General features: G+C 37.5%; 2 protein-coding genes across 2 annotated transcripts in view; one reads left to right on the top strand and one right to left on the bottom strand.

Moving 5' to 3' along the window:
• Positions 1-21,091, bottom strand: part of LCP1 (lymphocyte cytosolic protein 1) — an 82,000-nt gene extending 60,909 nt beyond the window's left edge. Inside the window, exon 1 of the mRNA XM_081287699.1 lies at positions 21,046-21,091. The gene's annotated coding sequence lies outside the window, so the exon portion shown is untranslated. The remainder of the gene's footprint in view (positions 1-21,045) is intronic.
• A 1,236-nt stretch (positions 21,092-22,327) lies between these two features.
• Positions 22,328-24,211, top strand: part of LRRC63 (leucine rich repeat containing 63) — a gene marked incomplete at both ends in the record, with an annotated part of 32,140 nt that continues 30,256 nt past the window's right edge. The window contains one exon of the mRNA XM_081296795.1: positions 22,328-22,412. Coding sequence (XP_081152921.1) covers positions 22,328-22,412 — 85 coding nt within the window. The remainder of the gene's footprint in view (positions 22,413-24,211) is intronic.

Raw genomic sequence — 24,211 nt, 5'->3', positions numbered from 1 at the left:
CAAAGGCAGGCAGTTTGAAGAATTTGCTCTTATTTGCTCTTATCCTTCTCTTCAGGCCTTTAATGAATTGGAAGAAGGTCACCAACACTAGGAGTTGTCCTCTGCTTTATTCAGCCTACAAATTTAAATATTAACTTAATCCATAAACTCTTGCCCAAAATACCTAAATCAAATAAGATGATATGATCAAATAAGATGGAAACTCATGCAATAAGACAGGAAACTAAGGAGGAATGGTTTGGAGAAGAGGATTATTAACCTAAGAAATGCTACCTTATTTTTACATGAACTTTATTGAGTTGCTCTTCTTATTACTTTTCTGAAACTAGACTCCAAAGTCTTCAATGTCCTTGCCTTTATATAATACTTCATACTATTAAGTAAGCTTTTCTTTTTCAAATTATTTTCTTGATGAGCAACTATTGATAAATTTAAGTGCAAAATTAACAATTATATTTTGAAATCCTTCTCTCATCCCAAGTATCTGAAACTGAACTCATCATTTCTTCATCAACTAGCAGTCCCACCCTCTCCCTTCTTTCTTTCATTCACCCAGGACTGTACCTCTGACCCAGCAAGGATCCAGGGTACTCCTTGAATCCTATTTTTTTTCAAAATTCCAACATGTTGTCAAAATTACATTTATTTTTTTCCCTCAGAGTCTCCCAATTCTGCTCTTTATACCAATTAGATTTGCTTCCTGATTTCCCTATCTCCTATCTCATCACTCCCCAATTCATCCTATGTATCACCAACAAATCACTCTTGATGAAAGCTACACCCTGCTCCCATCCCTTTCTTACTTGCTATGCATCTGAAATTACTCACCACTTCCAGGATAATGTCCAAGCTCTGCCTAAATCTATCTTTCAAATCTCATACTAACAACACTAGCCCTCTGCTGCCTCTGAGCTGATCTGTCATTAATCCTCTGTCTGCCTGAAACATTTCTCATTATGCCTGAGATTCTTGGGCTCTTTCTGCCTGGATTCTCTCCCCACTCTACCTTTCTATAAAAATGAGTCATTCTCTTAGAACCAAGAACAGGAACAGCAACATAATTTGGGTGCCCCAGAGAAAACCAAAAATGTAGAATTATGTTAGCTTTCCCTTGCTGTGACAAAATACCTGAGAAAATCAACTTAGAGGAAGAAAGATGTGTTTTGGCTCTTGGTTTCAGAGGCTTGAGTCCATGGTTACTCTGTTTTTCTTGGTCATGACCAGAAGAAAATGATGGCAGGGAGTATGTGATGAAGGCAAGGGGCTCTCCTCATGATGACTGGGAAGAAAGTTCGGGAGAGGGAAGGGTTCAGGATCAAAATATACCCTCCAAAGGCATATTCCTAGTGACCCACCTCTTACAACGAGGCCCCACATCCTGGTGTTTCCATTACCTCCCAATAGCATCACCAAATTGGGACTTAGCCTTTGGGGACATTCAAGATGCAAACGACAGCAAGAATATTTTGCTAAAAAATTAAGAATTTTTAGATATTGACAGCATTAAACCAAATTTTGGGCCATTCTGGACATAAGGGCCTCATGAGACTGCAAGGGCTATAAATCCATGAGTCTAGCCCTGACCATGAATCCTTCCTTGATTATCAGTCTATTCTTTCTTCTCTTCTAAAAACCTTGAGTACTGTTCATAAGCCATTCTTGATATCTCTTGCATGCTACTTTTCTTTGCCAGTTAATATTTGTACAATTCTGTGTGTTTATAGCATTTTTATTCATTCATAAAGATCTTACTGGGAACATACTCTATGCCAGGGTCACAGAAAACACAACTAAAAGACATGATTTCATAAACTCACGGAGTTTGCAATCCAGGATGTTACAAAACATACTAAAAATTAAAATATCCTATAAACAACACTATAATATATATATAGATGCATAAAATACCAAAAAGGCACTAGGGTAGGATGGCAGGAAGGAGAGCATCTTAGAAAATCTATAACCACAGTAAGGTATCACCTCATACCTGTTAGAATGGCTATTGTCAACAAGACAAAAGACAGTAAATGCTGGCAAAGATTGTTGAGAAAAGGTACCCCTGCACACTGTTGGTGGAATGGAAATCAGTCCTGTCAGTATGGAAAACAGCACTAAAGTTCCTCAAAAATTAAAACTAGAACTACCATATGATTTTCTACTTCTGGTTATACAGCCAAAGGAAATGAAATCAATTGTATTGGTAACACAGCTGGATCCATTGTTTATTATAGTATTATTAACAATAATCATGTTATGACATCCAAATGCATACCAAGAAATAACTGGATAAAGAAATTGTGGTATATATATATATATATATATATATATATATATATATATATATATACACACACACACACACACACACACACACACACATACATACACACACACACAATTGAATATTATTCAGCCTTTAAAAGAAGGAAATTCTGCTCTTGGTAAAAACATGTATGAACTTGTAGGATATTACATTAAGGTAAATAATCTAGGAACAGAAAGACAACCACTACATGATCCCACTCCTGTTGAATATAAAAAAGTTGAACTTATGGGAGCAGAGCAGCCAGGAACTGGAGAGATGGGGATCTGGGGAGATGCTGGTAACAGGATACAAAATGTTGGTTAAACAGGGGGAATAAGTTCTACAGCTCTGTTGTACAGCATGGTAACTCCACCTGCCCCAGTAGATGCCATGAGTGTTTTAGTCTAAGTCATTTCCTCCCAAAGGTAAGCCATGTCTTCAAAATTTGAATATTCATAATAATGCATTTTATACTTGAAAATTGCTAAGAAGGTATATTTTAAACATCATCACTACAAAAAAATGATGTCTGTGAAGTGATGACTATTTAGATAAGCTTGATCTAATTATCACACATTGCATACTTACATCACAATGTTGTTATATACCATAAATTGAAAAAATTTTTGTCAATTTAAAAAAAGGTGATGATGATGTGTAACTGAATCTTAAGAAATATAAAGAAGTGGGACAGGAAAATGACGGGGGAGAGAGAATGAACAACATTTCAGTCAGAAGGACCAGCAGATATATACAGTGTGATACAGCAGATATATACATTCCCCAAACATCACCTTTGGGAGCACAGGAATCTCACCCTCCCACAGAACCTAACACAGTGCATCTTCCATGGACAAACTCAATACATATTTGCGTAGTTGAAAAGGCAAGCTGACTCCACAAACAATGTGGTACTTAAAAGTTAAACCAAGAAAAGCAAAAGTAACTACAAATTTTAAATATAAATCTAAAATTCGCTCTCTATGATAAGTCTTCCAAAGAATTTATATATGCAGCTGCCACATAAGTGTTGATTTTACATCCATATGATAAGTTTACCATTCCTCTTAGATAACCAGGTAATAAAAGCTAATTATAGTTATTATTGCCAGAAGATCATAAAGACGACTGTTCTTCATGGTAAATTTTGTTTTCCCAAAATGTCAAGCACACAAAAATGTTCTCTCTACACTCTTCTTTAAGTATTAAAAAGTGAAATTCAGCGAATGAGGCAGGCTGTGTCCATTTCCAAAGTAGAAAATTCACCCACCTGTGGATCATAACAATTCCTTGTATCCTCACGGACATTTGCTAACCCATGTGCAGGCACAGCCATTGGAGCAGATGCAGGCTGAAATGAATGTGTGTGCTTGCCTTCACCTTTCCATGCTGGCACTACCAGATCTCCTCCACTTGCAAACAAGTGGGGAGACCATGTTTCATACTCCCCCAACCACCAAGACTTCAAATAAAGGGGCCCAAAATTTTAAAATACGGATGCAGAAAAATGAAAGAAAAAGAGTATACATCAAGTATTTCAATGGAAAAATAAATATGTAAAGTCATAAACCCTTTAACAATGTAAACCTAAAAAATAAATAAATAGGCATGCAATAAACTGATCAGGAAAATATTTGGGGGAGCAGAGTACATGGGAAAAGTAAAAAGTCTGGAATTAGAAAATATTAGACACAAATTCTGATTCCAGTGTACACTAACAGATCTGGGATAAGGCTTTCTCCTTTCCTTGGCTAAACTTATATGTACATTGGAGGAAATACCATCAGTTTCACAGGGTGACGTCCAAGAATAAATGAGATAATATGTGTTAACATAGCTGACATAGGGTCATCATTAGGAGTGTCAAATTTTAGTTGAGTCTGAATTTTATAAACTTCAATTTACTTAAAAAAACAAACAGAATTGGGATTATGGTTCAGGGGAAGAGCGCTTGCCTGGTGCGTGTGAGGCCCTAGGTTTGATCCTCAGTACCACATAAAACATAAATAAGTGAATAAAATAAAGGTATTGTATCCAACTACAAGTAAAAAATAAATATTAAAAAATGTTAGTTTAAAAAACAAACAAATATTTCATTACATCATGAAGTTAATTCATTCCATCATTTTGTTTTAAGGCTCAAGCAGGATTTCTTTTGCATCCCCCAGATTCTTAGCCTGGGTGGCTTTACACATCATTTTTAATACTTCCAGCAAATCTAGGGTATAGGTCACAGTTTTAAAAATTTATCTTACGGTAAGGAAACAGTCCCAGAGGAGAAGTCTGTGTCTTTACAGTTTACGTGCGGCTGCCATATGAAAACATCTATGACCAAGTTCCCCATTCTTTAAATAGAGATATGAATCAGCTGCTAATTCTCTACATACTAGGTCAAAGAATAGTTCACATAGCTTCTGTGAATTCATATGACACAGCTTCCTTATTTCAATTACTCTTAGGACTTAAGGAGCAAGAATCCACCCTGCATAATGAAGTGCTAAAGAAGATGCAAAACAAAGACAGCCTGAAAGAATCAGGCAATTCCATCAGTAGAGAGGGAGACAAAGTGGAGCATTTTGGAAAATTAGTCTTCCAAGTAGCCAGAAACAAAAAAGTTAGGAAACTGGGCTACCGTCAAGGGGTGAGGCCACAAGGCCAGGCCTGGGTTGATGTTGATGGGCAAAAGGGACAAGAGGTACAGAGACTGATTGTCTCCTGAGGATAATTGAGAAGGATGAGTCAAGGGTAATCATCTAAGGATTCTGGGAATGGTCATACAACGGACAAAACTATGGCAATTAAGCAAGATAAAGATGAAATCCACTGGAGCCCAAGGAGGCTGAGGCAACATGAAGACAGCTCAGAGGGCTCTGAACAACTCGAGGCTTGTCCCCAGCACACAGGACAAGGTCAGGGCAGAAGATACAGATCTGAGCTCATCAGTACAGAGGTAACTAAAACCACGAGACAGAGTCAACTCTAGTAGGTAGCACTTAGATGCAAAATGAGCAGAAGTGTAAGGAATGACATCTAAATTAGGAAGGAGGGGAAAAAAAGGCCAATTTAATCAATTTTGCCATGTACTATATTTTAGTAAGAAAAGAATGTTCTCTGTGCCCAGTTAATACCAACAAAGAACGAGGCATGTACCCTTTAGATTCTGTCCATTTCAAGAACAATCATACTCAGGGGAAGGAAATCATGGCTAGAAACAAAGCCCTTGGAACCAGATAGAAATATTAAAATCTCATTTCCAATTCACCAGTGTGTGAGATCTGCTTCCATCAACAAAGCCCTGGAAGTATCCAGCAAATCTGTCTTCTACCTGCAATGACCACATAACTCAATCTAAACTCCTTCTGTCCTTCCTCATCCATCCTATTTTCTGTACGTTACTCAACCACATACTGAGCATATATTAAGAGTAGATAGAGATACCTTCTTCTTTGTGGAGTTCAGTCTAGCACATAGCATCTGCATCCTACCTCTTTGTTTCCGATCCAAAGTATTCAGAATTGAACCTAAGTGGCAATTAACTATCTGTGCTTCTCATCCTTCAGCCATGTAGTTTTTATAGATGAAGGCTGGGTGTTCATTAACCAGCATAGGGATGTCTTCTTTTAAATGAATTTATGTAGTAGGCATCAAATGTGATAAATATGTGAATAGGTCATTGCACATTTTAACTCAAGTGGTTGAGTGGCCCCTGTGATCACTCTTCAGGGCCTGTCAGTGGTCTGTATGGCAGAGGGTTTCAGCCTTACAAGGCTTCCTAGTCCCTTATGAACTCCAAAGGAATTAGATCACAGGTGGGAAGGGGATTCTTCTCACCTTGTCTCCCTTCTTATCACTTTTTCAAAAGAAATGAAGGAAGGATAAATGAATGAGAAAATGTTTTTTAAATTTTTAAATAAAGCAAGAGAATGAATGAAATGTGGACTCGCTAAAACTGTTTTGGTAGTAGATTTACTGAACCTATTGAACTTATGAATATTCATGTTACGAATGTTCAGAAATAAAGCATGATGCTTTAGAATAAGTGTGATAACTCTACCTGTGATGGAAAGAGTTTTAATCTTATAGGTCATCTCCTTGCTTGTGGTTTAAGTCACTCTCAGAACCTACAGGGACTCATTATCTAACAAAACTGAATGAAATGGGTTGAGTATAAGTGGCAGGACTGTCTCCTCCTGGAAAAGATACGCCTTGTCTAAAGGCAGAAGGAGAGAGAATGCAAACTTGTTCAAGAAAAATGAATAAATTGATTTTTTTTCATGGAAAATATTTTTTTAAAAATCAGCAAAGTGTTTTAAAAAATTAAATGTCAAGTTGGTTATTCTGTAACTGATTCATCCAGAAGTCACCCATTTACCACCTCTGGCCTATAGCAAGTTTGTTATTTGCATAGAAACCCAAACCTTTGTGGGTTTACAAACATGATTGACTTTATCACGCACACTAAATGCAAACAACTTGAGGATGTTGCAAAAACCTAAAAGAAGAGTCATATATTTATAATGTAAAAGAAGAGAGAGAGAGAGAGAGAGAGAGCATTTAAAAAATTAAGAATGGTGATAAAACAATGAATATATTACTGGTGCTTGTGGGATGAAAGTTTGGATAGTAATAATGGCATTGAAAGTCCAATACCAAATCATGCAAGAGTGTTGAAATGGGCTGGAGCTATGCAATCATCATCATCATCATCATCATCATCATCATCATCATCGTCATAATCATCATCCAGAACTAGGAGAAAATCTTTGGTGTGGACAATGTTAATTCCGGACATTCGGAATTTCAGCAATGAAGATATCATGTTGAACAACCAAGTTGTTGCAAGGCACAAATGATTCCAGTGATTCAGAGCCTTTTTCACTAAAGTTTGTGTTGGCGTCCCAGTGTGTGTTCATACAACTATTCATTCTTTCAACAAATATTTGTTGAGTACTTACTGTCTCAGGTACTATCAGAGATACTGGAGAGAGAACACAGCATGAATTAGACAGAAGTTCCTGACCTTCTGTAAATTCTATGAATTTACATTCCAGCTTGGAGAGAGAGACAATGCTTAAGATGACTAAATATTTAGTATATTAGCTTATTAAGCCTTAGGTAGAAAAAAATAAGGAGGGGAAATAGAAATCTCTGGGTATATAGTGTACATGCCTGGGAAAGGAGGAAGAGTGAGGTTTAACTGAAATTCTAAATAGGGTTCCCAAGAAAGGCTTTCAAAGAAAGTGACATTTGAGTAGAAATATGAGGGGAGGCAGGGCTGACAGTGAGGTTAGAGAAGTGGAGCAAGCCCTGAAGATATCTGGGATAAGAGATTTCCAGGAGAAAGAAACAAGTGCAAAGGTTCTGAGGAAAAGTGTGCTGGTCATTTTCAAAGTCAATGTGATAAAGCCAAGAATGAGGGGTATGGTGGTAGCAGATTAGGTCAGAAAGGCCTGATCATGCATGGTATTGGCTTTTAAAAAAGGTAACATTGGAAGCTACTGCAGGGAGGGGGTCTAATTGAGGGGGTTACAGAATCTGATATTTTAAAGGATCCCCTTGTCTGCTGTGTCATTATTGAACCATAGGAGAGCACCGCCAAATGAAGTGAGACCAACTGGATGGTTGTTGCAATGTGTGTAGGTAAGAGACAATGGTGGTCTGGAGAAATCTTAGAAAAGGAAACGCCAAGATGACAGCAGATTCTGAGAACATTTGACAATAGAGCTGATAGGATTTGCTGACAGATTGATTGCTTTGTGGCATACGAGAAGGTGAAGAGTCAAGTTTGAAGCACTGCAAGAGTGAAGTTGACATTAACCAACATGGAGAAGACTGGATGAAGAGCAGGCCTGATAGCAGAGAATAGTAGGTACTCAATTTTAGATCTGTTAAGACAATTAGGGGTCCAGTTAGGAAATGCTGAGTAGGCAGTTGGATATAGGGGTCTGGAGGTCCATGCTGAAGGCATGTGTTTGAATTCATCACCATGTAGTTGGCACTTAAGCTGGATGAGCTCACCTAGAAATATCAGAGAAGTCTAAGCTCTGAGCGCTGGAGCACTCCAACAAAAGAGGTTAGGAAAATAAAGAGGAATCCACAAAGGTCACTAAGAAGGTGCTCCCAGTGAGGCAGGAAATAAATCTGATGACCTTGATGGCTGAGAGGCCTGGCAAGGACAGATCTGAAAGAGGGCACAGGGATTAGCTTTGAAAAGCTGTTGACTGGTGGTAGAATAAAGACAGAGAACTAACTGACCACGGGATGAAAATCACTAGCAATTGTGTAAAGGTAGTTGGTAAACTGATGGAAGAGTGGACAAAATGCCATTGGAATGGGTTTTGAAGGAATGGGAATGAAAGGGGAGAAATTTGGAAACCAGAATTGTAAATATAAATTTCAGAAGATTTATTGTAAGGAGACAAGAGAAATATGGTGGAAGCTAGCTGAAGGGGAAGTTGAAGGGGGACTCGATCGAGGTTTTTTGGTTGTTTTAAGATGGGAGAAAAAAAAGTTTATACCTATGATTCCAGGATGTGTGTGTGTGTGTGTGTGTGTGTGTGTGTGTGTGTGTGTGTGTGAGAGAGAGAGAGAGAGAGAGAGAGAGAGAGAGACACGGGGGAGAGGGGGAGAAACAGAAAGAAAAAGATTATTCAGCAAGAGACAAGGGAAGATTTGCTGGAGCATTTTTTGAATAGGAAAGAGATGATGAGATATAGTAAACAAGTAGAGGGCTTGGTGACATCTAGGATCAGAGACAATTCAACCACAAGGATAGAAGAGTAAACAAAGGTTCTGTGAAGTGGGCCTATGAAAATTATATTTTGAGTTCCTTAATTTCCTCTACAAGTGGAGCTCTGGGAGGATCGTAGAGAATGGAGAGTGTGTGTATGAAATTATTGCCTAGAAGTTTGGAAGGATGAATGCTTTAGGAGAATGGGGTATGATGGCTGGGCAGTATTCAAAGCCACCCATTATAGTTTTAAAATATTCTTAACTTTTCATTTTGAAATAACTTCAGAATTACCAAAAAGGTAAAATAATAGTTAAAAGAATTCCCTTATGTCCACCCAACTTTCCCTAACTAGCATCTTACATAATCATTGTACAATATCAATATGGAAATTATCATTTCCACCATTAACTACAGACCTCTTTCAACTTTAGTAGATTGTCTATTGATGTCCTTTTTCTGGATTAGGGTACCAATTCATGAACTTGGTTGTGATGTCTCTTTAAATCTGGGATAGTTCTTTAATCTGTCTTTTATCACCTCAACACTTTTTTTTTGGCTTGTGTATTTCTTTAGTTTAATTTGGATATATATTTGGGCAAGAGTATCACAAAAGTGATTTTGTATCTTTCTTAGAGCACTGTATCATAGAGCATGATAATCTGCTGCGGTCTTCCACTTTAAAGTTACTATTATTAAAAATAGGTAACCATGAATTTAAAATAAGAGTATTTCATATGAGTTTCCTCTTGCTACAGTACTGAGTAGGTGGAGAGTTAATTTAATATTGTGGTTTATCAAATGAGTGTCTTAGATAAGGTGAAACCTAAAACAGCTGCAGATATCATCACAGAGGAGGGTAAATTGCCTTCAAAGAGGAGGGTAAATGCCTCTTGATCATCAACAGAGACCAAGACAAACAGTTATAGAAAGGGCAATGGACCGTTTGTGTATAACCTCAAAGAAGAAAAACAGACCTAGTTTTAAAATTTTTCACAGAACTGATTTATCCCCATCTTTACAGTAAATGCTTCTGGGAACTTCTGAGAAATACTTTAAATCCATTTTAGTCACTCTAGACTAATACACAAATGCACTTGAAAATAGCCTTCTGAAATGGGATCTGTTCGGAGGTTCTTGATTTTTACTTGTTCATGCAACAAATCCTTATTGACCAATATCTGTTCCCACTTGGTGTGTGCAATAGGTGACAGAGTACATAAAAGAGGTGTCAAATATCAAATTAAAACATCCTAGGGACTCCATGAAAAATCAGGTTTTCAATCCCCAGTTCTATAATCAATCAAATGAAAATGAAAGTGAAAATATGATTAGATATTCTGAATTTTCTAATATACATGTACCAAACTAAGTATTTTTCTTACAATAAGATCTCAAACCCCTCTTTAGCTCTACACTTTCAAAGAAAGGCAGAAAATGAAAGAGGTCTGAGGCAAGGTAGGAACTATACTAGATCACTTGTCAAGAGATCCTAAATCTACATATGGCTGGTTCAAGCTGGTCTAGAGACAAGGGTAAGCTAGCAGGCCCTGGAGTTACAAAGGCCTGGGTTCCAAACCAGCTCCTGAATTTATGATCTTAGTGACCTTGGACAAGCTTCTTAATGCCTCTAAGCCTCAGTTTCCTTATCAGTAAAAGAGGAACAGAGTACATAATGCTTACATCACAGCACAGCTGCAGGGTATAAATGAGGAAATACATGATGAATACTACCATGTAGTCCAACAGAGCCAGTATTAATACATTTTATTGTCATTCATTATTAGTCATCTTTCTGGGCTTCATTTTCCAGAACTAAGGACAATCAACCAGACTAGAATTTCTCTTAACATGCGTAAGTATATATAAACAATGATCCCAAAGTTCCAGAGTTGTGTTTACCTTTTACACCAGCAAACATAAAACTTGAAATAAACTGCTAATGCAGTTAGATCACAAATATAAATCCAAGCTTAAAACTGAACACATACACACCCCCAACTCAGTATTTTAATAAGGATAGTGGTGATTTACTGGGATTGTCATACTTAGCCCTGTGGCCTGATGCTGACCCCCAAGGCCGGGTTCTGCCCAGGCTTCAGCCCATGCATTCTGTGCCAGCTCAGCACTTGTTCACTGTCAGTGAACTACTACTACCTTCAGTGACATCATGGGCTTTTCACTTTACACTTACTCCTGATTAAGTCAGACCTGCTTCTTTTATCATTCTCTCTTAAACATTACAGGAGTAACTTGGCTTCAATTCCAGATTCATTTCAGTACCAATTCCATGGCTTCTCTACTCCAAATGTGTCAGTGGCTCTCTACCACCAATTGATACCCTGATATTTAAGTTCCTCCCAGACCTTCATGTCCACCCTTACCTACCAAATTTCTTCTCTAGTCAAACTGGGATACCTGCTAAGCATCTCTGGAATTTGTTGAGATTTCCTTTGTGGCCAAGTGATCACAATCCTGGTAAATATTTCATGTATACTAAAGAGAATGCGTTTTTTTCTACCTATTAAACACAGATATCTATACATATTTCTCAGATCATGTTTAATGACTTATTCGAAAATTCTATATCCTCAGTAATTTTTTTTTGTTCACCCTTTTATTTTCTAAGATACATATGTTTTACAAAAAAAAGTTAAAAAATCCCCATGTTAGAGGTGGGCTTTCCAATATTTCCTTATAATTTTTTCAATTTGTGTTTCATGTATTTAGAAGTTACAAGGTTCAGAAAGTTTCATATGGGCAATTCATTTTGCTGAATAATATTTTGTGTATCCTTAAAAATGAGCCCTGTAGGGCTGGGAGTATAGCTCAATGTATAGCACTTGCCTAGAATGTACAAGGTCCTATATTCAATCCCCAGTACTGCAATCAATCAATCAATCAATCAATCAAATAAAAGTGAACCCATCAGAGTCTACTTTGTCCAGCATATTATTTGATCAGCCTTTCAATCACTAGGGAGAACAATTTCCTTGACACTGTGCAGGCCAGGGTGTGGATTTCCACTCTCTATTTTATAGAAAGAAAGGGTCTCAATTTTGAGGCTGTCAGCTTTGTACAGAGTGTTTCATTTCATTTGGTTGCCTGCTGTGTAGACTAGACAGCCTGTCTTCTATGGAGGTGGGATGATTCCAGTGTCCACTTCTTAAAAAGTCCATGTCCAAATCAGATATCCCTATGACCACCATGTCTTCACCTACAGTTCACATTATTGTCACTAACATCTTTTTTGTTTGCAACACCAGGATGTCTTTTTCTGTTCATCTCAAGTATGTATTTTATCTAGCATTTCTATTCATTTGAGGTGGGCAGGAGGCCATCCATATCAGTGCTGGTGGCCACATAGACTCAAAGTCCCAGCATCAATTTCTAACTAAAGGAACTACACATGCTTAAATATAAAATAACTTCATTCAAAAGCATACAATGCCATTTTCATGTAACTTATCAACAAAATCAGTTATATGTAGTAATAATAATAGTAGTAATAAGTATGGTACTTCCTTTGCAATCCATTGAGAAAAAAATAACAGTTGACATTCACTGAAGATTTCCCATGCTCCAGACACCAGGTTAATAATGCACTTTGAGGATGTTCTCATTTAATTTTTCACAATAACTTTATATAGAGCATTATTATCCCAATTTTACTTACAGGGTTGAGTAACTTGACCAAAGTCATATAATTAGTAAATGGTAGTGTCCATATTTAAACTAGTCTGTCTGACTTTAGGGTCTCCATATGTAACCATTTTATATCTCATATTAAATTGAGGCATTTTAGGTATCCATAATGTAAAAAGACCCCTTAAAAATCACTAGGGAGAACAACACACATTACAATGTAAAAATTAGCAAGGCACTAAGATAAGCCATTTACAACAGAATACATCCAGTAATAAGCACAGGAAAGAATGTTTGAATTTGTTATTAATCAAACCTTGCACTAATTAAAATAAGATGGAATTTTATACCTATCAGAGTAATGAAGATTAAAGAATTGCTTAATCCTAGGATCACTTAGAGTAAAGAGAAATGAACACACCACACAACTAGTGAGAGCTAAAATCAAGATTTCTGGAGGAAAAATATGGAATATTTTATTAAAAACTTTAAAATATTTATGCCATGTAGAAAAAGTTCTCACATTTTTAAGAAAAATAATACTTTATAAAATAGCAATGTAACAGAAAATTTTTAAATTGAAAATATTTAAGGGCACGTGTGCATTTGTATCTATATAAATGGCTGTAAGAATATATATTATATGAAAACATTAACATTAGTTATCTCTATATGAGATAAGTACAGGAAATTTTGCTTTTCTCTGTTTTTTAAAAAAATGTATATAACTTAATTTTTCTACAATAAACCTCTACAAATTTCATTACTCCCTGTTTGGTGTTTTTTCTTTCTTTCTTTTTCTTCTTCTTTTTTAACAATATCTGTGCTGATGGAAAGTCAAGGTGCTAAGCCCATAAAATCAAAGGCTGATATCAGAAAGAGCAAGGAGGATCTAACCCTATTGTTCTATGGGACGTATATGATGTGGATCTGAATGACCCCCAAAAGTTCCCGTGTTGAAAGTGTGGTCCCCAGGAAGGTGCAGAGGCAAGGCTCTTGGGAAATGATCAGATAGCGAGGGCTCTGACCTCATTAGCTAGTTGATCCACTTGATGGAGTAATAATTTGAATTACTACAGTTTCCCTGTTGCTGTGAGCTGAGCAGCTTTCCTCTGCCATGCCTGTCTGCCGTGACAGTTCAGCAATGGAAGTGGCTGACTGTGGACTGGACTAAGACCTCTGAAGCCCTGACCCAAAATAAATCTTTCCTCCTCTAAGTTGTTCTTGTCAGGTATTTGGGTTACAGGGACAAAAAGCTGACTAACACAGGATGTCTGAGGTAAAATGTCAAGGAAAAAAGAGAGTTGCTAAAGAAAAAAATAATAGAGTTGTCCAAAAAATACAATGTGATCTCTTTATATAAAAGTTATATAAATACTGTACATACACGTACATACATACATAATACACGTGTGTAAATATATATATTTACATATATATTTATATTATATATATTACATATAATATATACACATATATAAATTCTGAAATGCCTCACACCAAACATTTAGAGTTGGGGAGAATACAGAGAAGAATTTCACTTCCTGCACCTTATTATTTTTTCTCCAACAGGCAGAAATTACTTTGATATTAAACTCAATTAAACATAAGAAAGTTGGGCTGGGGATGTGGCGCAGTGGTAGAGCAAGGCCCTGGGTTCGATCCTCAGCACCACATAAAAATAAATAAATAAAACAAATAAAGGTATTGTGTCCAACTATAACTAAAATAAATATTAAAAAATAAGTAAGTTGGAGAAGAAACTGATCAAAATTCGTGAAGTATATACATGACTTTGCTCACTAAATCATGGAAATTCCAAACTCAAATGCTATCATTAACCAAAACTTGATAGATTTTATGTAATGATAAATAAAAATCACCCAGTCTAGTAGAAAAAAACAGAAACAGAACTATAGACATTTGTACTCTAAGACCAGCATAGGTGAAAACAACCAATATATTCAAACATTATTTATTTATACTTATATATAATTGATAACACTAGTTTATGAGCAGAAACTAGCATTGGAATCATAGAACATGAGATGGAAAGATCCTTAAAGGGGAGGAAACAGGTTCATGGAGGCTAACCAACTGCAGCTATACTTTTAAGATTGATAAAGCAGATAAAAATGCCCGATAATTTCCTCAGATCCTTTTTTAGGAGAGAGCTATACTGGTGCTGACTCTAATTTCTTATGTAAATCTCATGATGGCACTTTTAGGATAAGTACCCACTATTTAAAACAAGTAACTCTAAAGAGTATTTTACCAGTTTCATGAGTTTAAATTAAAAAAATCTGGATCTTGTCTCTAACTCACCCTGTGCCCATCAAAAATGTGTCCCTTCTACTTCAGAGAGGTACCATCAGATACCTGGAAGAAATGTGTCTGCTAATTTTTGTGCATTCGGTTCTGAAGGGCAGAGGTCACTTGGGGGAGGTCTAAAGGTCACACAGGAGATAAAGGGCTTCTTTCATTTCTGCTGGATTCCTTCACCTCTGTGCTTCCTTAATCTTCAGCCAGAACCTGTCAACTCATTCACAATCCACACCTCCACGACTGTAGAAAGCTCTTCTACAATGCTCTAAGGCTTCTGCACCTCACAGAAACACTTCTCTTTGAAAATGACTCTTTCCCCCATGGACATAGTATAAATAAGAGAAATACGCTGATTAAGAAACACAGCCAAAGGTAGTCCTTGGGTATAAGTCTAAAAATCTCAGCTGTTCCAATTCATCACAGCTCGTCTTACAGTTAACCATACTAGATTAGAAAAACCAGCCCTTCCAGTTCCTAACTAAATAATTTCTCCTAAGCAAGTGGTGCCAAACCGGATTTATTATATTCATGGTTCTACATTCAGTCACCGTGGTCTGTCACTTTAGCTCCCTTCAGAATGCTGGTATCATCACGGTCCCCAGGAATACTAGTTTCCTTTATTTTTTTCTTGTACCTTCACTGGGAACATCAAGTATCTTACAACCCTGCAAACGTCCACAGTGAGTGAGTGTGTAGGAGGAGATGCTTTGTTCTTTCCCAAGTAGGAACACCTGGGTAAAGTGATATGCCAAGTTACAAGTCCTCTGGAAGCAATCCTTTCAATGCCATGAATCTGAGTAGGGAAGTGCAAAGTGGGAAGGGAACATTCTGAATTCTTTTGTGCCTATGGAGGGCAGGGGTGCCTCATTGGTCTAATGGGCAGGCAATGTTCCCATGACTCAGGGTGAGGCACCATCCAATGAGAAGCAGGAGTAGGCTAAGTCTCAAGAGTGGAAACACCTAAAACATCTAGTTTGGTTGTCTGCGTGGAGACCTCTCATAGCCACAGAACCTACTCTTCAAAGCCAGTTTTCAGGAAAGTCTAAAACGTCCAACTTACAAAAGCAGAGCTTCTGTTCTCCTGTGGCTTCTTAGTAGAGCTGGACACCAAATCCTCTTCCTTTGCTGGGTATTATGTCACCTGGAATGACTGGCAGAGGAAATGAGGGAGCTTTCTCCATACTATCAAGGCAAGTGACTACCTGAGGCAGGGTGAGGAGAGAAGCAGTGTCCTGGAACCATTGTTAATGTCAACCCTGATAAAAATTTCTGACATCAAAACACATTATGAAAGTGGAAACGTAGCAGAATGGTCAAAGCATATCAAACCACATGGTGCTGAAACACACGCTGCAGTTCCAGCTATGGTATAAGAAATGCAAGTTCTTATTTATTTATACTTATATATAATTGAAGAATTCAGTGCATCACTACATGTCCAGGTAATCCCTGTTCATTCCCACCATTAGCCCTTTAAAATCTGTAGCTTCACTACACTTATGAATAAAACATATGCTCAATCAGGACAGTGAGTGTAAAGCAGAATGACAGGTTTGAAAAATAAATCACTGTATCTGCTGTTTAAGGTCATAAATTGCTATTGACATTATAAGGAAGAATAAGCCATTACAAAGCATTTCTAAATGCTATAGGTATTTGTTGAGGGCTCAACGGAGGCCACGCAGCTCAGTCATCTTATGGAATGTTATATCTTTCTTTGTAAGTTTAGGACAAACTCCCAGCAGAACCCAAGACCTCAAATATACTCAGCTCCCAAAGTTTGGTGTGCCCATCTGAGAAACCCTAGGAAGGTTCTGTGCTTCTGTAACACCTTTTCTCTGGCTGTTCAAAGGAGCTTCACATGGCAGCCCTTCTGCCTTTCCACCTTTGTTAAGCTCACCAGCGGGCCCAGGAGGCTGAGAACAAAGTGGCTTTCATCCTCAGGTTGACTGGCTGAAATTTATCATGGATTCAGTCCAGCTGGATCAATGCTGCTACAATACTCCACTCACGTGAGGGACAGGTCAAGGCTTCCTGGATACGTCACTGTACTTGGACTCTTTCAGGCACCAGCTTGTCCCACTATTTCTCTGTGGCTCAGAGTATCAAGGACCAAGGACCAGTAACCGAATGTAGGCCACTTCCTAGAGCACAAACTGTGTGTCACTGAGTGCTATAAACTAGGTCCTCTAACTTTCAGAGACATCAGCAAACTAAGTGTGAAACTTGATGGAAAAATGTCCAGGATTTATCCTCTAGTCCTCCAGATATTTCTGTGATATTATCACATAAAGCAGGGGCATGGAGACAGAAACCTGGGCTGTTTGCCTAACTAAATAATTTTTATTAGTTTTCTAACACGTACTGAGCACTCCCTCACTAAACTCTGGACACTGATTATCTCTTTAAATTCTCAATGGCCTTGGGTTGGGTACCATTTCCTTCCAATTGTACAAGAGAGGAAACCACGGGGGCTTAAAGAGGTTGGGCAGAAGGCCCAAGGGCACAGAGCTAACAAGGTGGCAGCAGGAGGATTTGAACCCAGACAAGTAGAGATATGCTATGCTGCTTTTGATTGAAATGTGATGTATTAGAATTCTCAATTAAAGTGATAACTGGGCATAAGTTTAAGGCAGGAGAATCATGAGTTCAAAGCCAGCCTCAGCAACTTAGTGAGGCCCTAAAGTCAACAATTAGCAGAGTGCCTTCCATATAGGAACAAACATTGCTCATGTTTAAGATCATGTCATAACCCACAGCATGAGGACAGTTTACTTAGTCAAACTAACAAGGAAACAAATATTAACTGTCTTTCTGTTGCTATTGTTGATGGACACAATCATATAATATACACAAATACCTAACATCAGCTGGTTGCAGACAAATAGTCTATAATGACTGCTACAGCTAAGAAAATACAAATTGTTTTTGAGCAATTGGGATAGTACTATTTATAAAATATATATAAATAACACTATTCTACCTAAGCAACATCAAAACAAATTGTTAAAAAAATAAAAATTCAAGTAGCTACAATTATAAATAATGAAACCTTGGAAATGATTTTAAAATTTTCATTTTAGTGTTTAAAATTATAAAGAGTCAAATGATTCATTATAAATTGCTTTAATAAAGCTAAAAGTTCAGCACCTAGCCAAATGTCTTATACATATTAGGTGTCCAATATATTAATCTGGAAGGAATGACTGAATTCATTACTGTGCTTTTAAAATCAGACATTGTCCTTTCATTATGTGCAGGATATTTTTATATTAATTCCATAATGCAGACTGAATGTCATTTCCTTTTTGATAATGTTTTTTTTTTTTTTACAAAGAAATTCCAGGATTTCTAGTTCAAACAAAGGAAATGAAATAGCTATCATCTTGAAAAAACCAAAGGTATAACTGGCCAAAATAATGAAAAGAAATGAAGTTTTGTTCTTTGCAGTGAAATATGAAGGGTAAAAGGAAGAGTAGAGTCTTCTAAATATCTTTATTAATATTGGAGAAAATATAAAACTATCCTCTAGGCAAGAGCATGAAAACACTTGGCATAAATGAATGTGTTTAAGACACTGTAAACTATGAAGAGTAAATATGTTTCATAGTATATATAATTAGTATAAACAGATAAACAGACCAAGAAAACACCTCTTTTTCAAAAGCACTTTGGTGTCCTGGGTTATCCTGGGGAATCAATATTGAATTCACATGTACTCAAAAATAACTCTTCATTCTTTAGAGGAAATTCAAAAACTAATATGAGCAGGGCATGGTGGTGCATGCCTGTAATCCCAGCGGCTCAGGAGTTTAAGGCAGGAGAATCGTGAGTTCAAAGCCAGCCTCAACAACTTAGTGAGGCCCTAAGCAACTCAGTGAGACTCTGACTCTAAATAAAAAACAAAACAGGGCTGGGGTTGTGGCTCAGTAGTTAAGTGTTCTTGTTACCAAATACAAAACAAACTAACAAACTAATATGAACATAAAACCACAAGTTACTACTTTATTTCCATATGATAAAATAGATTAAATCGACACTGACACAATTGTTCAGCAAATTCTGTTATGTTTAAAAGGAAAATAATAGGAGAGAAATCTGTGGAAAATAGTTAAGATTTCTAGTAACACTTTTTTTTTTTAACTTCATCCCAACAGTACTGTGTCCTTTCGCCAAGAGCAAATCTAAGGTTCCCCCACTCCCAACCCCAACCTGTCCCACTCATTGGGGAAATAAGTAGCATTATCTACCAGTACCTAGGACTGCTATTTTGCTTTTATCTCAATTTAACAACATGTTTTAAAAAGATTCAGGATGTCTATAACCTTGGTGCTCACCATTATCCTGAGCACCTTGATACAATTTGCTAATTGAGCGAAAGCATTGTGGTTTTTGTTTGACAAGCTTCTTTCCCTGGTTCTGCCAAACTGCAAAGCTGATGAGACAAATAAACAGGAACATGGTTCTGTACATCAGATAAAGTAAACCTTAAAACCAAACAGGGAGCTGCCTGATTTCAATGAGCCATATAATAATTATTTTTTAAAAAGAAAGAAAAATAGTAAATCTAAAAATAGTAAAGTGATCAAAATTGGGTGTGATTTGTTTTTTCAAAACCCATCCTACAATTTTATATCAATTCCATGGGTAAATCATATAAGATGAGTTAAAATAACTATGTATACACATCAAACATACTAAGCAATGGATTTAGTTTTCATAGTAATTATATTATTTGTCTAAAGGTTTGGCACTAGGTGATACTAACAGAAGATAACAAAACTGTCCACACTGAGAAAGTTACATATTAAACAGCCCTAGGTTCTGGCCTGGTACTTGCTAGAAGAAAATCTGCTAGAAGAAATCTGCAAGGAATGTAGCCTGATGCCTGCTGGGTCCATATGTGACAAAGCATTTTTAAAAATATATTTAAAAATGCATTGCCTTGATTTTGACTATGCAAAACTAAGCACCAATTTCTAAAGGTCAGCATCTGTAAGTCAAACTGAAATCTAATAGTTCTCATGGTTCAAACCACTTTTCAGAGTATAGGAACTTGACTCAATTTATATAGTGGCATACATATATTTTTTATGCTTAAGAATGATAGAAACATTTTTTCCATATTTGCAAATATGTACAATCTATACTACTACAGGCAAAGCCTCGCCAGTAGATCTACCTTTTGCTCTCTGCTTTCTTGTCTTTCTGAGAAGTTCATAAATCTATGATGTAGACACAGGCAGAAATGGCATAAATTCATGGTCTGGTCATCTAATCTGGGACAAAGTAATTTTATAAGAAAAAGAAATCACATGCTAAGACTCTAAAGGAAATAATTTGCATAATGTTTCCCAGAGTCAGTTTCTACTTTTTTCATTGTGTTAAAATATAGGCTTACTCCTAAAGAGACTAAGGAAGATTTGATTAGGGAATAAATCTTGAAAGAGTCCCAAAGCTTATACGAAAGTGTCTCATTTTCCAAAATCCATTACTAAGGTTCCTGCCCCTGTACCTAACAAACAACCTGGAAGGAAACTCCATCTACTTCACTTTCTGAGCTGTGATTTCCCCCATCTACATAGTGATTTCTTTCTGGTGCTTTCTCCCTCAAAGCTCCAGAGAAACAACATGCAAACACACGATGCATCTACCGCTGCACATACAGGTTCATCAACACCATGACTGAATAAGAGACAAGTTTCAATAATCAGAACGAACGACTGAGACAGAAAAGGGTCTCTTTTTTAAAGCCCGCTCGAATTCCTCCCTAATGCTCCTATTCCTACACAGCTCCTCCTCAACCAGGAAGTTTAAAGGATCAGAACGACAAAACAGGTTGCATCAGAGGAAAGCAGAATGTTTGCTTTTCAGGGGCACTGCCAAATAAGCAAGGAGACCCCGCTGCGCAAAAGCGCATCATTAAAGAATACAAGCCCAGACTCTAGACACCCAAGTTAAGCTTCGTGTCAGAGAAAAGTAAGTCATTGTCATTAAGAATAAGAAAAGTAATAACAATTGTCACCACGGCGTTCCATACAGCAGCTGCACGTGGAGTGCCTTCTCCTCTTGCCCAACCGCCCGCTGCCTCCCCACTTACCCCACACCGCACCCGAGTGGCGCAAGGGGGCACCGCGCGCTGCGCCATGGGCGGGGCCGCCTCCGCGGGGCTCTGCGAGCGTCGCGATCGCCCCGCCCGCTCTCCGCCCTGCCCAGTCACCACTCCTGCCCGCCCTGCCCTCCAGCGCCTGCGCATCCATCGGGCGGGGCGGGCTCTACCGGTCTCAGGTGGCCGCTAGTTGCTAGGTGGTTGGTTTTGGTGGCCTCTGGACACATCTTGCTGGATGGGAACATCTTGCTTGTTTGGGAACAGCATCCTACGGAAAGACGGGCGACCTCACTATACTTTTACCTGACTGGCTAGAGACCCAAGAAAAAGAGACGGAAGCCCAAAAGTCAGTTGATTTGAGAACCAGATGAGTGGTGTTGGAGTTCAACTCTTCCTGTAATCTCTTAGGATACTACCAGGGAAGTTTCCAGCATCAAGTAGGGCATATCGCCAGGGAGCAAACCTTGAGCGCTTGTGTGCAGAATTATCTTTTATGGGTGAACAGCTCAATTGCGCAGCTGCAGGTTCCCTTCTAGGCTGTCAACGAAATAGTGGCGTGCCAGGCCTTCTTGATATTGCCCTGCAAACTAAACACACATTTGCGGGGTAGGAGGGGTGTGAATCTTCTCCCATCATTTCCAAAGAGTACTAATTGGGTTTACCAGCAATCCTGGGAAAGCCCATGTTATTTTTGGATTACATGGTTATGACCCAACTGTAGTGATCGAATTTAAACAAGCCATTGTTAGAGAAAGAAAACAATGAATTTGTCAATAGTTAGATGTGATGGGTCTTCAGAGGTTTGTATATTGAAAGGATCTTCCACATATAGTGATAACATTTTGTAGTGAAATAAAAGTCATTTCTACAGTTCCGAAAAAATCATTTACTGGCTGAAAAAGTATTGGTAGATTGAATTTTGCCCTAACTTGGGAAATTTCAGGTTGATATTATCAATTGTATGTGTATTTTTAAATTGTGCATTAATTAATTATAAATCTAAATTTTTAAAGTAGAAGTTTTAAAAAATTATTTTCTTAATCTCATTTTCTTATAAAGAAATTCTGCTTGGATTCAGTATACTATTATCAGAGTAAGTTTCCTTAAGATGTAATTAAATTCTAATAAATTGCTTTTCAGCAACATGCTTAAAAACTTTTTAATTCTCCCTTAACCAATAGTTATGAAAAAACAGAGTTTATTAATCAGTAAAATGCAACAATACCCACAACTTCTTCGAAGACCTTTACCTCCCAAACACCCTAAGCTGCCTTTATATACAAAGAAAACCCATACAGGTATGTGTATTAATCAGATATGTGTATTAAACTTTATGTGTTTTTCATAGAATTTCTCTGCCTTGCACAGCTCAGAATCATAATAGTTAAGGACAATAATAATCATAACTTACAGGTGTTTATTGTAAGATGATAACAACCAGATATTAGTTCTACAAGTGTAGACACTGTTCCTTATTTGTGAATTTGGTAAATATGGATTTACTCATTGGTAAGATTTATTTGTATAGTCTGGCTCCTTCACAGTCATCTGTGGATCCATGAAAACAGGAGCTGTGCCTCACACAGTGCTCCCCGCTGAAATGGAAGAGGCTACCACTGCCTTCTAGTTTCTGCTCCCATACTGTAAATAAGTGCCCCTTTCCTAGTCTATTTAGTGCCAGAGTTCTTGAATTTTGGGGCTTTTTGTTTGTAATTTCATTGTTTAAAATGACCCTAAGCATAGTGCGTAAGTGCAGTTCCTAAGCACAAGAAAACTGGGATGTGCCTTACAGAATACAATCCATGTGTTAGGTAAGCTTCTTCCTTCATGTACAGCACTATTGGCTGTAAGTTCAATGGTAACGAATTAATGATATATATTAATAAATGTTTGTTTTAGTCTGCTTTTTTATCACTGTGACCAACAGACCTGACAAGAACAATGGGAAGGAAGAAAAGTTTATTCTGGTTCACAGTTTCAGAGGTTCAGCCCATGGTTGATGAACTCCATAGCTGTGGGCCTGAGGTGAGGCAGAATTATTACAGAAGGGCACAGCAGAGGAAAGCAGCTCAGGACATGACAACCAGGAATCAGAGAGCTTGTCTCACCATGGACAAAATAAACCAAAAGTCATGCCCCAAGAGACCTACCTTTTCTATTTACATTGTACCTGTCCACAGTTACCACCCAATTAATTCGTACCAGTGGATTAATCCACTGGTTAGGTTACAACTTTTAAAATCTAATCATTTCATCATTTAACATTTTTGCATTGTCTCACACTTGAGGTTTTGGGAGACACCACATATACAAACCATAACAATGTTTAATATACTTTTATTTGTGAGAGGCTGAGTCAATAGGATTTTAAGTTCCAACCCAGATTCAGCAGCTTAGAAGACCTTGTCTCAAAACAAAAGAATAAAAAGGGCTGGGGATGTTGCTCAGTACTAAATACCCTTGGGTTCAATTCTCCGGGAGAGAGGAGGGGGGGAGGGAGGGAGAGAGAGAAGAAACTGTGATTAGTACAGGGCTTGAACTAAGACTTGAGGAATTAAAGTGGTATGGAATATGTTTAATTATAGAGGAGACCTTGGCAGTTTTTGATGATAGAGGAAAGTGCTTGAATGGTAGAAATTTAATATACTAGAAAAAAATCAGAAATGATCATGGTGAGATTTGTCAAAAAAAAAAAAAACAACAACAGGGAAGTATGGAATTGAGAAGACAGACATCATCTTGTTTGGAAAGATTTCTTGAACCATCTCTTCTCTTTTTATCGAGTAAGATTGCCTTCCTCTCTTCTTCACAGTAGCCTGTACTTACTCCTGCCAACTATTTATTATTTTCCATTGCTACTGTTTACCTGATTGGTTTCTATACTAATTTGTGAGATCTTTGCTGATGGTAAGATTTGTGCTCTTGTACCCCTGGCACAGTGTGTACAACTGGCACATACCATAGATGTTAATGTGTCTTCAATGAATTGATGAGAACAATAAGTCAAGCTGTAATCACCAAAGATGATTATATAAGGTCAACTTTGAAAGAAGAAAACTATGTAAATTGGTTAGTAAGAGAAGGTATTCCTTGCAGT

Source organism: Spermophilus citellus, assembly GCF_964194105.1.
Source record: "Spermophilus citellus genome assembly, chromosome: 1".
NCBI classification, from domain to species: Eukaryota; Metazoa; Chordata; class Mammalia; order Rodentia; family Sciuridae; genus Spermophilus; species Spermophilus citellus.
This window is presented reverse-complemented; position numbering and strand designations above follow the sequence as displayed.